Source organism: Coregonus clupeaformis, chromosome 2 (assembly GCF_020615455.1).
Source record: "Coregonus clupeaformis isolate EN_2021a chromosome 2, ASM2061545v1, whole genome shotgun sequence".
Lineage (NCBI taxonomy): Eukaryota > Metazoa > Chordata > Actinopteri > Salmoniformes > Salmonidae > Coregonus > Coregonus clupeaformis.
This window is the reverse complement of record NC_059193.1, coordinates 11651769-11667822: the sequence shown is the minus strand read 5'-3', so window position 1 is coordinate 11667822 and position 16054 is coordinate 11651769. Positions and strand designations below refer to the sequence as shown.

Genomic DNA, 16054 nt, shown 5'->3' with positions numbered 1-16054 from the left:
AGGGAGGGAGAGGAAGGGAGAGAGAGAGGGTGAGAGACAGCAGTGTGTGTGAGAAAGGGAGTACAGTGAGCAGTGTGTTTGGGCACATAAACTCGTTATCATCCCCTCACTGAGGAAGTTGACCACAAAGCTGTGTTGTTTGGTTTGGATGGGGAGAACAGACAGACAACATTGCTGGACAAATGTTGGCAAAAACATCCCACTGGGCACAAACTGGTTGAATCAATTGTTTCCAACCCAAAAAATCAATGTGATGACGTTGAATCAATGTGGAAAACTGATTGGATTTAAAAAAAAAGTAATCAACGTTAGGGCATTTTGTATTTTTTTCACCCAACTTTTAACCTAAATCCAATGACATGGTGGCAATTTTAGTTGATTTCAAGTCAAATTCACATTAGTTGACAACTCAACCAAATATAAATCACAACTAGACGTTGAACTGACGTCTGTGCCCAGTGGGATTACAGACAGAAAGTAGCACAACGTCACACTTTATCCCTGTCCAAACAATAACAGAACACATTCCCTATCACCACGGGAACAGGTTTTCGCTCCAATAAAACCTTAATAGGTCTTAATCATACTAGCATCCTGTCCAGGGGGTGTACTTCCTCACGCTACAGAAACATGACATAGGCCGTATGAGGACAGGACATAGGCCCTAACTTGCCCCTATGGGCCGTTCTGGTTCAGACAAGGCTTAGTTATGTAAGTAATGATGACTGGACTCTCTCTGTTATTATTTGGCAAACCCTCTTCTCTATGTGTGTGTAAGTTAGTTTGTAACAACAATACATATCATGTGACACTATCAAAGGAGCCCTTGGACTTCTAGTGTCAGATTGGTGTGAGAGAAGTTTCAGAACAGAAAATAAGTTAGTAGTCCCCTGTGGTACGAGTCACACCTACTATGGCCACACTCTTAATATTTATCTTATATCGCTTCCTCCTGGAACCTCAGGCCCCATGTCCACAGAACAATAACTCTCCAGGAACCCTGAAGCACACATACAGTGGGGAAAAAAAGTATTTAGTCAGCCACCAATTGTGCAAGTTCTCCCACTTAAAAAGATGAGAGAGGCCTGTAATTTTCATCATAGGTAAACGTCAACTATGACAGACAAAATGAGAAAAAATAATCCAGAAAATCACATTGTAGGATTTTTAATGAATTTATTGGCAAATGATGGTGGAAAATAAGTATTTGGTCAATAACAAAAGTTTCTCAATACTTTGTTATATACCCTTTGTTGGCAATGACACAGGTCAAACGTTTTCTGTAAGTCTTCACAAGGTTTTCACACACTGTTTCTGGTATTTTGGCCCATTCCTCCATGCAGATCTCCTCTAGAGCAGTGATGTTTTGAGGCTGTCGCTGGGCAACACGGACTTTCAACTCCCTCCAAAGATTTTCTATGGGGTTGAGATCTGGAGACTGGCTAGGCCACTCCAGGACCTTGAAATGCTTCTTACGAAGCCACTCCTTCGTTGCCCGGGCGGTGTGTTTGGGATCATTGTCATGCTGAAAGACTCAGCCACGTTTCATCTTCAATGCCCTTGCTGATGGAAGGAGGTTTTCACTCAAAATCTCACGATACATGGCCCCATTCATTCTTTCCTTTACACGGATCAGTCGTCCTGGTCCCTTTGCAGAAAAACAGCCCCAAAGCATGATGTTTCCACCCCCATGCTTCACAGTAGGTATGGTGTTCTTTGGCTGCAACTCAGCATTCTTTGTCCTCCAAACATGACGAGTTGAGTTTGTACAAAAAAGTTATATTTTGGTTTCATCTGTCCATATGACATTCTCCCAATCCTCTTCTGGATCATCCAAATGCACTTCAGACGGGCCTGGACATGTACTGGCTTAAGCAGGGGGACACGTCTTGCACTGCAGGATTTGAGTTCCTGGCGGCGTAGTGTGTTACTGATGGTAGGCTTTGTTACTTTGGTCCCAGCTCTCTGCAGGTCATTCACTAGGTCCCCCCGTGTGGTTCTGGGATTTTTGCTCACCGTTCTTGTGATCATTTTGACCCCACGGGGTGAGATCTTGCGTGGAGCCCCAGATCGAGGGAGATTATCAGTGGTCTTGTATGTCTTCCATTTCCTAATAATTGCTCCCACAGTTGATTTATTCAAACCAAGCTGCTTACCTATTGCAGATTCAGTCTTCCCAGCCTGGTGCAGGTCTACAATTTTGTTTCTGGTGTCCTTTGACAGCTCTTTGGTCTTGGCCATAGTGGAGTTTGGAGTGTGACTGTTTGAGGTTGTGGACAGGTGTATTTTATACTGATAACAAGTTCAAACAGGTGCCATTAATACAGGTAACGAGTGGAGGACAGAGGAGCCTCTTAAAGAAGAAGTTACAGGTCTGTGAGAGCCAGAAATCTTGCTTGTTTGTAGGTGACCAAATACTTATTTTCCACCATAATTTGCAAATAAATTCATTAAAAATCCTACGATGTGATTTTCTGGATTTTTTTTCCTCAATTTGTCTGTCATAGTTGACGTGTACCTATGATGAAAATTACAGGCATCTCTCATCTTTTTAAGTGGGAGAACTTGCACAATTGGTGGCTGACTAAATACTTTTTTTCCCCACTGTACATACACCAGTTTCTACTTTTCTGTCATTTAAGTATTTACAGATGGTCTTTATGGTAAATGAAGTAAAGGGATTCCCATGTAACTGGTTATCCTGCGTAGTCTGGTAGTAGTTTCCACAGTAAATAACATTTGCCAAATTCCCTCTAGGTAGATTTCACAATGTGGCAAAACTTTATGGCTATGCAATCTGAGATGGTTCAGTTGATCTGTGTGTGGTAATACTGTACTATGGCATAGTGGGTTTTTATTTTATTTCTGTGTTCTCTGTTACATAGTGAATATGTGTCATAACCGTTTTTTGGTTGTCCCTAGAAACAATAGGGTTTAGCTGTGTTCAGTAGGACTACTGTATTACTCACTGTGTCCTGAAGTGGAGAAGGCTCCCTCTTCTGGAGACACTGTGCTGGTGCATCAGTTAGCTACTGTTTGGTCCCTACAGGCCAACCAAGCAACCTATACTTCCTAAAAGAGCGATCTATATAGCCCCGCCCCATTCACACACAGGAGAAAACAGACAGTAACAGAAAACCATCTGTGCAACATTTTGCAACAACCCCCTTGTGTCCATCCACACAGTCCCTTGCTCCCCAACACTGTTCCACTTAAAACTCATTCACTCAAACTAATTATCCACCCATCCATCCATCCCAGTACAGGCCAGGCTCAGACCTGCTTAGCCTGATTGTAAGCCACCAGAGAGGGGTGCAGCAGGGTAGTACAACATGCCTGGCTGCTGGTAGTTCTAAGAACTGAACAGAATTTTGGTGGCTCTTTTCTGGGGCATTCAACTGTGCGTGCTTGACTGGCAGCTTAAAGGCGCTGCATGGTCAATCTGCCGTCTGCATTGGCCGTGCAGCATTTACGGTGATACGGCCTCTGCAGAAGTCAGGGCATTGATACTTCTTGACCTTCGCAGAGCCCTCCACATTGTTACAACATTTGGGAGGCCCCCCGGCAATGTGGTTCAGAGCTAAATTTGGCCTCTGCATGCCCCAAGAGTTTCCGCAATTACGTCACACCCGCCATATGGAGCCTCTGACCACATTTTCGGATCAAGCATAAATTGTATTTTAGTGAGTAAAGTGGGTCAAATGGGAGAGCGGGGAGCAGAGGGAGAGAATGTAAGCATTCCAAATGGCACCCTATGGGCTCTGGTCAACGGTAGGGCACTATAAGATACAATTTATGCTTGATCCGAAAATGTGGTCAGAAGCTCCATATGGATGGTGTGACATAATCGCGGAGTCTCTGGAGCAGAGGCCAAATTGAGCTCCATACTGCATCGCTGTATAAACACAAACTCACTTCCTTGACAACTTCCTTCACAACAGCTCTGCGCTGCTCCGCGAAGCGCAAGAAGTATGAGTTGCCCTGACTTCTACAGAGCCCATATCACGGCCAATGCAGATGTGAGATTAACCATATAGCGCCTTTAAAGGGAATAGGGTGCCATTTGGGATGCAGCCAACAGCTTGTTCATATGGAAATATATAGCAGTCAGGGGACGGATAACATAGGCATCATTTCATTTCCCCATACTGAGACCAAGCTAACAGAACATCACATAACACATTTATGGTAATAGTCATAGTTACTGTCAGACCTAACTAAACCATGTTCATATGCAAATATTGCAGTTAGTCAGGGGGCGGTTAACATACACCATGATGCTCAGCCTCAGTCCTACTGTGTTACACACAAACACACGTACAGTGTTACAGGCAGTATGTTATATCCAGAGACTTACAGTATAATGCAGTGGATGGCTTTACTCAGCTGGCCAGAGACATACAGTATAATGCAGTGGATGGCTTTACTCAGCTGGCCAGAGACATACAGTATAATGCAGTGGATGGCTTTACTCAGCTGGCCAGAGACATACAGTATAATGCAGTGGATGGCTTTACTCAGCTGGCCAGAGACATACAGTATAATGCAGTGGATGGCTTTACTCAGCTGGCCAGAGACATACAGTATAATGCAGTGGATGGCTTTACTCAGCTGGCCAGAGACATACAGTATAATGCAGTGGATGGCTTTACTCAGCTGGCCAGAGACATACAGTATAATGCAGTGGATGGCTTTACTCAGCTGGCCAGAGACATACAGTATAATGCAGTGGATGGCTTTACTCAGCTGGCCAGAGACATACAGTATAATGCAGTGGATGGCTTTACTCAGCTGGCCAGAGACATACAGTATAATGCAGTGGATGGCTTTACTCAGCTGGCCAGAGACATACAGTATAATGCAGTGGATGGCTTTACTCAGCTGGCCAGAGACATACAGTATAATGCAGTGGATGGCTTTACTCAGCTGGCCAGAGACATACAGTATAATGCAGTGGATGGCTTTACTCAGCTGGCCAGAGACATACAGATAATGCAGTGGATGGCTTTACTCAGCTGGCCAGAGACATACAGTATAATGCAGTGGATGGCTTTACTCAGCTGGCCAGAGACATACAGTATAATGCAGTGGATGGCTTTACTCAGCTGGCCAGAGACATACAGTATAATGCAGTGGATGGCTTTACTCAGCTGGCCAGAGACATACAGTATAATGCAGTGGATGGCTTTACTCAGCTGACCAGAGACATACAGTATAATGCAGTGGATGGCTTTACTCAGCTGGCCAGAGAAAACACATGCAGTTCTCATCATATTACACATTTATTGTTGGTTTAATAGAAAACAATAACAAATTGTGTTTTATTACAGATCCAAAATAACTTCACCAAAAGAATGACATTTATCTAGCAGCATAAGTCTTCATTTCAAATCTTGTGATTCCTATTGTTATAACATTTCTTGAAAAAACATAATGAAAAATATATATCTGTTGAGGTTTACAGTCTATGGGTAATATCGTCAGGGTGATGTACAGTCTATGGGTGATACAGCAAAAGCTAAAGAAGAAGAGACTGTAGGTAGGTGGGGTCAGAAGTATACAGACGTGGGATAAGTCCCAAATTGCTCTCTATTCCCTATATAGTGAGCTTTTTTTTTTTTTACCAGGATCCATAGGGCTCTGGTCAAAAGTAGTCCGCTATCAAGGGAATAGGGTTCCATTTGGGACAGAGACTTGGTGTACACCAGCCCAAGGATGTAACAGAGACTTGGTGTACACCAGCCCAAGGATGTAACAGAGACGTGGTGTACACCAGCCCAAGGATGTAACAGAGACTTGGTGTACACCAGCCCAAGGATGTAACAGAGACTTGGTGTACACCAGCCCAAGGATGTAATAAAAAGAGGCTCTAACACACACTGGGCTGGCTCGGACTAAGAAAACGACATATTTTTGGGGACAAAACTCCCACTGGGGTTTAGAATGCTATGGCTGTTATGGGGCGAGATACAATTAAAATACCAACAATATTAGGAAACATAAAATGTAAAAATGTAGTTATTTAAGCCGTGTAAATATGAAGATTTATGATGAGATTGTACTCTCATACAATATATATAAGTCTATGTAACATGTGACCCTATACGTGACCGGTCCTTGAACTGGGCCTACTGCCCACTCAGAAACCACTGTCCCCGGTGGGCCACCAAGGCTGCATAGACAACAGGACTTTGACTAGCCAAACACTGGTTAAGCAAACAACACCATGAAGGCTGCGTGTTTCACTATCAGTCATTAACCACTCCTGTCGAAATGTGTCCATCTCAGTAGTTACAAATCTAATATTTCAATAGCCTATCTCATCGAAACACATTTGCATCTACAGTATAAAGATAATGATGCTTGGTGAGCCAGCAGCATAGCCTGGTAGACCAGACTGAATGCTGCACTCACAATGGCTCAATCTGGTTTAACCAGGCTAGAGCCAGCAAGCTCTCTGACCAACTATAGGAGAATGATCAAAATTAACTTTCAAAAAGTACATTTTGTATTACAGCTTGCTTGATCAAACAAGGTTTCCTCTTTGACCTAGTGACCCTAGTCCACTCAGTCTGCAGCCTTAATGGAGGCTAGGACCATAGTGATCATAGCTATATTATATGACTGGGACTGAACTGTCAGAGGGAATGACATTTAGAGAAGCAGGAAGGAAAAATAAAGAGTTTAAAAAGTATGGCTCACAGCCAGATGGAGGAGAGGGAAGGTAAATCTCATACACACACACATTTACATACACAATGTCACACACACAGGTTTGACCAGTTCCTCATGGATTGGAACTGTTATGCTATATTTCCGAGCATCTAGTAAAGCAACAATAATGAGTATTAATAACTGGAGTGAAGGAAGATTTTGGCAGTATGTGCAGCTCAGAGTCTCTGAAGCTAACAGCTGTAGAAAAAAAAACTAGCAACCATTTCATTTCACTTGGAAGTATGATGTCATGATTTGAAGAATGCCAACATATTTAACTAGATTACTGAGGTATTAACGTCTTTGTCCTCTCTCTGTCCTACCATTATTATTATTTGATTTTTTTATTTAAGTCAGTTAAGAACAAATTCTTATTTATAATGATGGCCAAACCCGGACGATGCTGGGCCAATTGTGCGCCGCCCTATGGGACTCCCAATCACGGCCGGGTTGTGATACAGCCTGGAATGGAACCAGGGTCTGTAGTAATTGAGATGCAGTGCCTTAGACTGCTGCGCCGCTCGGGAGCGCCTGTCCCCATTAGGTCTAGGCTGTGTCCCAAATGCCACTCTATTCCCTTTATAGTGCGGTACTTTTGACCAGTGACCATAGGGCTCTGGTCAAAAGCGGTGCACTATATAGGGAATAGAGTGGCATTTGGGACACCCTTTAACCTTTCTGTCGCGCGGAAAATGTAATCTCAAGGAGGTAAGTGGTCCGTTTAACATTTATGAACCGTAACAGCAACTGCAATTTAATGTATTTCTCTGCTAGAGTGAAAATCTCCATGAGGCAGTATCTGGTTATTACCGTGACGACGTATGACCCCAACAACCAGTATGTTGTCATCTTAAGATAAGAAGCAGCAAACTCATCAACAAAGAGTCATCAGTTTGATGTGGACCAATGGGAATCAGGCTGAAAAAAGGACCTAGCCAATGAGGGCATGCATGTAATGGCAATCATTCTCTGGTCTGTGGACCAATGCCCAAACACACACACACACACACACACACACACACAGCAAAAACTATGGCCTTTCGATTCAAAATTAAGCTCAATGCCCTTAATGTAGATTTGGATTGTTTGCTAAAAAAACATGGCAGACTAAAGGTTATTCTTCTTTCCAAATTTCACTTAAGTTGAATTTTCACTTAGTCATCCATTGACGTCAATGGGAGTCAAAGTGGACGTTAGGATTCACCCCCATGGGAATAACAAGATCCCAATGCCGTTGTAAGAGAAAGATGGTAAAAACAAATAAAAAACGTTTGAAACTTAAAACAATAAAAACAAATCTGCAGAGTAAATTTTTAAAAAATTGCAAAACTTCTCAGAGGTCTATTTACATTAAAGTATCCACAATTGTGTATGAAAAAGATCTGATTCACTTAAAGTCGTAGAAATGTGACTGTTAAAAAAATAGATCAGGTCTGGCACTCTCTATCTGTAGCTCCGCCATGGCACAGGTTATATTTGGAATAACTGCATAAGTACGTACAGTACCAGTCAAAAGTTTGGACAAACCTACTCATTCAAGGGTTTTTCTTTACTTTTTGTTTTACTTTTTTTTTTGGGGGGGGGGGTGGGGGGGGTAGATCAGCTTAATATTGCAGATAGATTGTAACTTCCATCAATGTAATTGTCTGCATCACTTCCAATCCCCCATGTTTTTTATATATATACACTCCCCTTTATTCCTTTTCAACCCCGCCATCCTTTCCCTACTTGGGGTAAATTAGTGAACAACAATTCCCTCTACTTCCAGCCTATACTTACTATCTACACCTTATGGACACAGTCAATTTTACAATAATTCTATTTGATTTGTTTTTGCTCCTGAACTTCTTCTACTCTCAACCTCTCCGATCATTTTCATGATGTCCATATCTTTCAAACTGTGCTCTTTCCCAAAAGCTCCCAACATACAACCTATATACTTATTATGGACACAGTATGCATACATTATTAGTTATCTTGTTATTATTTGTTGTTATTTGTTATTAGTCCCATCCTTCAACTCCATTCAATACCTCCCATCTATCTCTTAACACCATCCATATAGGATTTCTATTTGCCATATATATTTCAACCGTACTGTGATGTTTTACAAAAGTTCTGAACCTTTCTATTCTCATTGCTTCTACAGATTGTGAATTAAAAATAAACATTTTTGATAAAAGTATTATTATATTATTGATCGATTGACTATGACTTTTCAGATCACCCAGTAATGCTATCTGCAAGGTTAGCTCCAGGTAAATATTGCAATCCTTTAGCCATTCCTGGACCTGTGTCCAAAAACAAGCTACAAATGGACAGAACCTTTACTTTTACTATTTTCTACTTTGTAGAATAATAGTGAAGACATCAAAACTATGAAATAACACACATGGAATCATGTAGTAACCAAAAAAGTGTTAAATAAATCAAAATATATCTTATATTTGAGATTCTTCAAAGTAGCCACCCTTAACCATGATGACAGCTTTGCACACTCTTGGCATTCTCTCAACCAGCTTCACCTGGAATGCTTTTCCTACAGTCTTGAAGGAGTTCCCACATATGCTGAGCACTTGCACTTGTTGGCTGCTTTTCCTTCACTCTGCGGTCCAACTCATCCCAAACCATCTCAATTGGGTTGAGGTCGGGTGATTGTGGAGCCCAGGTCATTTGATGCAGCCCTCCATCACTCTCCTTCTTGGTCAAATAGCCCTTACACAGCCTGGAGGTGTGTTTTGGGTCAATGTCCTGTTGAAAAACAAATGATAGTCCCACTAAGCGCAAACCAGATGGAATGGCGTATCGCTGCAGAATGCTGTGGTAGCCATGCTGGTTAAGTGTGCCTTGAATTCTAAATAAATCACATACAGCGTCACCAGCAAAGCACCCCCACACCATCACACCTCCTCCTCCATGCTTCACAGTGGGAACCACACATGCCAAAAACCTCAAATTTGGACTCATCAGACCAAGGGACAGATTTCCACCATTCTGATGTCCATTGCTCGTGTTTCATGGCCCAAGCAAGTCTCTTCGTATTATTGTTATCCTTTAGTAGTGGTTTCTTTGCAGCAATTCGACCATGAAGGCCTGATTCACGCAGTCTCCTCTGAACAGTTGTTGAGATGTGTCTGTTACTTGAACTCTGTGAAGCATTTACTTGGGCTGCAATCTGAGGTGCAGTTAACTCTAATGAACTTATCCTCTGCAGCAGAGGTAACTTTGGGTCTTCCTTTCCTGTGCCGGTCCTCATGAGAGCCAGATTCATCATAGCGCTTGATGGTTTTTGCGACTGCACTTGAAGAAACGTTCAAAGTTGTTGAAATGTTCAGGATTGACTGACCTTCATGTTTAAAGTAATGACGGACTGTCATTTCTCTTTGCTTATTTGAGCTGTTCTTGTCATAATATGGACTTGGTCTTTTACCAAATAGGGCAATCTTCTGTATACCACCCCTACCTTGTCACAACACAACTGATTGGCTGAAACACATTAAGAAGGAAAGAAATTCCACAAATTAACTTTTAACAAGGCACACCTGTTAATTGAAATTCATTCCAGGTGACTACCTCATGAAGCTGGTTGAGAGAATGCCAAGAGTGTGTAAAGCTGTCATCAAGGCGAAAGGAGGCTACTTTGAAGAATCTCAAATATAAAAAATATTTTGATTTGTTTAACACTTTTTTGGTTACTACATGATTCCATAGTTTTGATGTCTTCACTATTATTCTACAATGTAGAAAATAGAAAAAAATAAAGAAAAACCCTGGAATTAGTAGGTGTGTCCAAACCTTTGACTGGTACTGTATGTGGTTGAGGTGACTTCGTTTTAGTGGCTTTTCCCAGGGGGTATCACTATTGAAACCTATAGTATAATACAAAACTGAAACAGATATGTGTTCTTCCTTGATCGATCATAAACAAAATAAATTGAGACTTGTAAAATGTAACTGCAATAAGTTGTCATAATAACTGAAATCTTTCAAATGTCCTATATTATGCCCTAGATCTATATAATGAAACACCTACAGACAGAACATAACATGAAATAAAGTGTGAGATGCTTGTGGTCTAGAAAGAGAAGTACAAAGTACTCCATTCAATTACTCTAATACTATTTATCCTTCTGAATAATCTGTCATTTAAAAACCAACTGAAGTATATTAAAACATTTACATACTCTGATTACAGACGCTACAGAATTTTAAAATATATATTTTCAGGCGGCTGGCTCTTACGGCAAATACTTAGCGTGCATTCACATTTTAAAGTCTAAAACCATTTTAGATGAGCTTAAAGACACAGGGAAAGAGAGCACTGTTTTGGATTGTGTGACGCCCAGGTCCTATGATAATGCCAATTGTCTCTCTCTTTGTTCAAGGAGGTTGATCAGCGATGTGTTCCTCCTTTGCTTCAGAGGGCAAAAAAAACCTTCTTCCCCTCTCTCCGTAGACCACAGGGATCACTATAAGGAACTAATGGCGTTCTGAGAGGAGGGGGGTTCCTATAGACGGGAGGGGTCTTCCTATAGAAACTGTGTCAGAGGTTAAGAGGTACATCAGCAGGTAGTCCGTGGTTAGGGGCCGGGGGTCAGGGGCCGGGGGCCGGGGAAGGCAGGAGGTGCAGGGACGGACAGATCTGGTGAATATAATCCCTGAGAGAAGGAAGAAGGAAAGGAAAAACATGAGAAGATGCCCGCGGTTTCAATCAAGGATCTGTGTGTGTGTGTGTGAATGTGTGTGTGTGTCTCCCCTCTCATACCTTTGTGTAGTGCTACTCAGATGTGTGTCTCCACGTCAGTGTATCCAGGCAGCATGTCTCCGTTAGAGCAGGCCAAGGGGCCCCCTGCCGGGGGCTCCATGTGATCCGTGCTGGGGTCCTCGGGCCCTGCACCCTGGCCCTCAAAGGCTCTCTGCTGCCGCCGGTGTATCAGGGGCACAAAGAACAGCACCATGCCCCCCACGATGGGAGGGCCCCCTGCCAGGTAGAAGGCCATGTTGTAATCACCACAGTAGTCACGCAGGAGTCCTGGGGGACAAGGGAGGGAGAGGTTTCAGATGTAGTGTATAGAACCACTACTCGTTATTCAAGATAGAATCACTGTGTGAATCTCAATTGTATTTCCTTGATTCCTCGTGTCCACTCAACGCCTCTTTCTCAAAATTCATTGGTGAAGAAGATTTGAGGGGAGGAGCTTTAGATCTTTTGCTCCAATGTGCTTTGAGATTCACCCACTATCTTGGTGATTCAAGTAGTTTTACCTATTTGTCTGTTTTACTTCAAGGAACTAGCTCAGAACTAATAATTAGCAGTCATAAAAATGTCTAAGAAGATAAGAAATAGTTTATTAGTCTGGAGGGCTGTCAGATGGTACAGCATCAGCAGTCAGGCATCAGCTAAGGGCATGTCTTTGCTTTATTATTATTATTATAGGGTAACCATAGAAACCATGAGCACCACTAAATTGGGGAACATTTTGTTAAAATGTTCCTCAGTAAAGTGTGTCTAGTGTATGTCCAGGGTGATGGGCAACACTGGCCAAAATATTCAGTCAGGAGCTAGCTAAGTGGCCCTGCCATAAACAAGAACTGAAAACGAGATCGATAACTCCTCCAACATCTGGCACTAAGCAGAGAGAGAGAGAGATTCAGCCAGGCCTCACAGGACACAATGTCAATACAGAACACTGAGGCTATGAGAAGGAGGACGAGCCGGGACACAGCAGAGTAGCAGAGCCCCATAAATGCAGCCATAATGTCAACAACCCATCGCTAAACTATCTGCTATCTGAGACTACTCCTCCCTCTGTATCTTATTCCCTATGTAACAAATCACCAGCCCTGGAACTCAGCCACTTTAATCAGGGTCCGTCCCAAATTTCACCCTATTCCCTATATAGTGCACTACTTTTGACTAGAGCTTTATGGGCCCTGGTAGAAAGTACTGCACTATAAAGGGAATAAGGTGCCATTTGAGATGAAGCCTCACTCTATTTACTCTATAGACCAGCTACATTTAGAGCTAAAACCAATGACGTACAGTTGAAGTCAGAAGTTTACATACACCTTAGCCAAATACATTTAAACTCAGTTTTTCACTATTCCTGACATTTACTCCTAGTAAACATTCCCTGTCTTAGGTCAGTTAGGATCACCACTTTATTTTAAGAATGTAAAGAATAATAGTAGAGAGAATGATTTATTTCAGCTTTTATTTCTTTCATCACATTCCCTGTGGGTCAGAAGATTACATACACTCAATTAGTATTTGGTAGCATCGCCTTTAAACTGTTTAACTTGGGTCAAACGTTTCAGGTAGCCTTCCACAAGCTTCCCACAATAAGTTGGGTGAATTTTGGCCCATTCCTCCTGACAGAGCTGGTGTAACAGAGTCAGGTTTGTAGGCCTCCTTGCTCGCACACGCTTTTTCAGTTCTGCCCACACATTTTCTATAGGATTGAGGTCAGGGCTTTGTGATGGCCACTCCAATACGTTGACTTTGTTGTCCTTAAGCCATTTTGCCACAACTTTGGAAGTATGCTTGGGGTCATTGTCCATTTGGAAGACCCATTTGCGACCAAGCTTTAACTTCCTGACTGATGTCTTGAGATGTTGCTTCAATATATCCACATAATTTTCCTTCCTCATGATGCCATATATTTTGTGAAGTGCACCAGTCCCTCCTGCAGCAAAGCACCCCCACAGCATGATGCTGCCACCCCCGTGCATCATGGTTGGGATGGTGTTCTTCAGCTTGCAAGCACCCCCTTTTTCCTCCAAACATAATGATGATCATTATGGCCAAACAGTTCTATTTTTGTTTCATCAGACCAGAGGACATTTCTCCAAAAAGTAAGATCTTTGTCCCCATGTGCAGTTGCAAACCGTAGTCTGGCTTTTTTATGGCAATTTTGGAGCAGTGGCTTCTTCCTTGCTGAGCGGCCTTTCAGGTTATGTAGATATAGGACTCGTTTTACTGTGGATATAGATACTTTTGTACCTGTTTCCTCCAGCATCTTCACAAGGTCCTTTGCTGTTGTTCTGGGATTGATTTGCACTTTTCGCACCAAAGTACGTTAATCTCTAGGAGACAGAACGCGTCTCCTTCCTGAGCGGGATGATGGCTGCGTGGTCCCATGGTGTTTATACTTGCGTACTATTGTTTGTACAGATGAACGTGGTACCTTCAGGCGTTTGGAAATTGCTCCCAAGGATGAACCAGACTTGTGTAGGTCTACCATTTTCTTTCTGAGGTCTTGGCTGATTTCTTTTGATTTTCCCATGATGTCAAGCAAAGAGGCACTAAGTTTGAAGGTAGGCCTTGAAATACATCCACAGGTACACCTCCAATTGACTCAAATGATGTCAATTAGCCAATCAGAAGCTTCTAAAGCCATGACATCATTTTCTGGAATTTTCCAAGCTGTTTAAAGGCACAGTCAATTTAGTGTATGTACACTTTTGACCCACTGGAATTGTGATACAGTGAATTATAAGTGAAATAATCTGTCTATAAACAATTGTTGGAAAAATTACTTGTGTCATGCACAAAGTAGATGTCCTAACCGACTTGCCAAAACTATAGTTTGTTAACAAGAAATTTGTGGAGTGGTTGAAAAACTAGTTTTAATGACTCTAACCTAAGTGTATGTAAACCTCTGACTTCAACTGTACATAAACACAGTGAATATACGTATGTACATGGCTGAGACATGTCAGCTCAACGGCATGATCAACACAAAATACATTATCCTAATCCTACCCTGTTTATAATTCCCTATGGAATGTGGCTATCCTCAAAGGACTTATATGGTACTACTATGCTAGCTACAGACTTGACTTTTCTCGATTGGAAGGAATAGGTTCCTGTTGAAGAGAATCTAACCATCTTTCTATCACCTTGGCTTCCACTCCAAAGTTTTGAGGTGATACTCAGCAGCAATTGCCTGTCACATAGAAGTCAACCATCTCTTTCTCACCTGCCATTCAAAATCTTTGAGGTCAGTGTTTAGTAACCTGAGGAACCGATAGTACTCACCAGCGATGGGGGGTCCTGCAGTCATGGGCAGGGCCATGAGTCCCAGTAGGTATCCTATAGCCTGGGAGGCCTGCATGGGGCCCACCAGCTCAAAGGCTATAGGAGCCATGATTGTGATGAAGCAGCCGTCGCACAGCCCCAGGAACACACACACCACAATCAGCCCCTCGAACACCGTGCACTGGGGGATCATCATGGACATCAGCCCCAGCACCATGAACGACACCGACTGGGGGAGAGGAGAGCAGAGACAATAAACATAGAATAATGAATGCCATTTAGCAGACACTTTTCTCCAAAGTGACTTGCAGTACAGTGGTGCGGGCATACATTTTAGTTTGGGTGGCGTTGTGTAACGTGTCGGAGAGAGGAGACTTAGGTTAATGTCCAATACATCTCTCCAGACTAATATGTCCAATACATCTCTCCAGACTAATATATCCAATACATCTCTCCAGACTGATTTGTCCAATACATCTCTCCAGACTATGTCCAATACATCTCTCCAGATTAATATGGCAAAAACTGTCATGGTCAAAACATATTGATACAACAGTAGCTAGGATGGGGAGAAGTCTGTCTATAATAAAGCGCTGCTCTGCCTTCTTAACAGCACTATCAACAAGGCAGGTCCTACAGGCCTTAGTTTTGTCGCACCTGGACTACTGTTCAGTCGTGTGGTCAGGTGCCACAAAGAGGGACTTAGGAAAATTGCAATTGGCTCAGAACAGGGCAACACGGCTGGCCCTTGGATGTACACAGAGAGCTAACATTAATAATATGCATGTCAATCTCCCCTGACTCAAAGTGGAGGAGAGATTGACTTCATCACTACTTGTTTTTGTGAGAGGTATTGACATGTTGAATGCACCGAGCTGTCTGTTTAAACTACTAGCACACAGCTCGGACACCAATGCATACCCCACAATACATGCCACCAGAGGTCTCTTCACAGTCCCCAAGTCCAGAACAGACTATGGGAGACGCACAGTACTACATAGAGCCATGACTACATGGAACTCTATTCCACATCAAGTAACTCAAGCCAGCAGTAAAATTAGAGATTTAATAAACAGATAAAAAGCACCTTATGGAACAGCGGGGACTGTGAAGCAACACAAACATAGACATATGCATACAAACACAAGATAACATACGCACTATACACACATGTACACATGGATTTTGTGTTCTAGATATGTGGTAGTAGAGTAGAGGCCTGAGGGCACACACTTAATATGTTGTAAAATCTGTTATGAATGTATTGTAATGTTTTTAAAATGTATAACTGCCTTAATT

At 42.4% G+C, this 16054-nt stretch overlaps 1 protein-coding gene across 1 annotated transcript in view; it reads right to left on the bottom strand.

The window, feature by feature from the left end:
- Positions 1-10457: 10457 nt before the first annotated feature.
- The window catches only part of LOC121533300 (monocarboxylate transporter 8-like), a 33379-nt gene continuing 27782 nt past the window's right edge, over positions 10458-16054 (bottom strand). The window contains exons 6-8 of the mRNA XM_041839117.2: positions 14756-14984; positions 11480-11746; positions 10458-11372 (exon numbers count right to left, since the gene is read on the bottom strand). Of these exons, the coding sequence (XP_041695051.1) occupies positions 11496-11746; positions 14756-14984 (480 nt within the window). The 3' untranslated portion in view covers positions 10458-11372; positions 11480-11495. The remainder of the gene's footprint in view (positions 11373-11479; positions 11747-14755; positions 14985-16054) is intronic.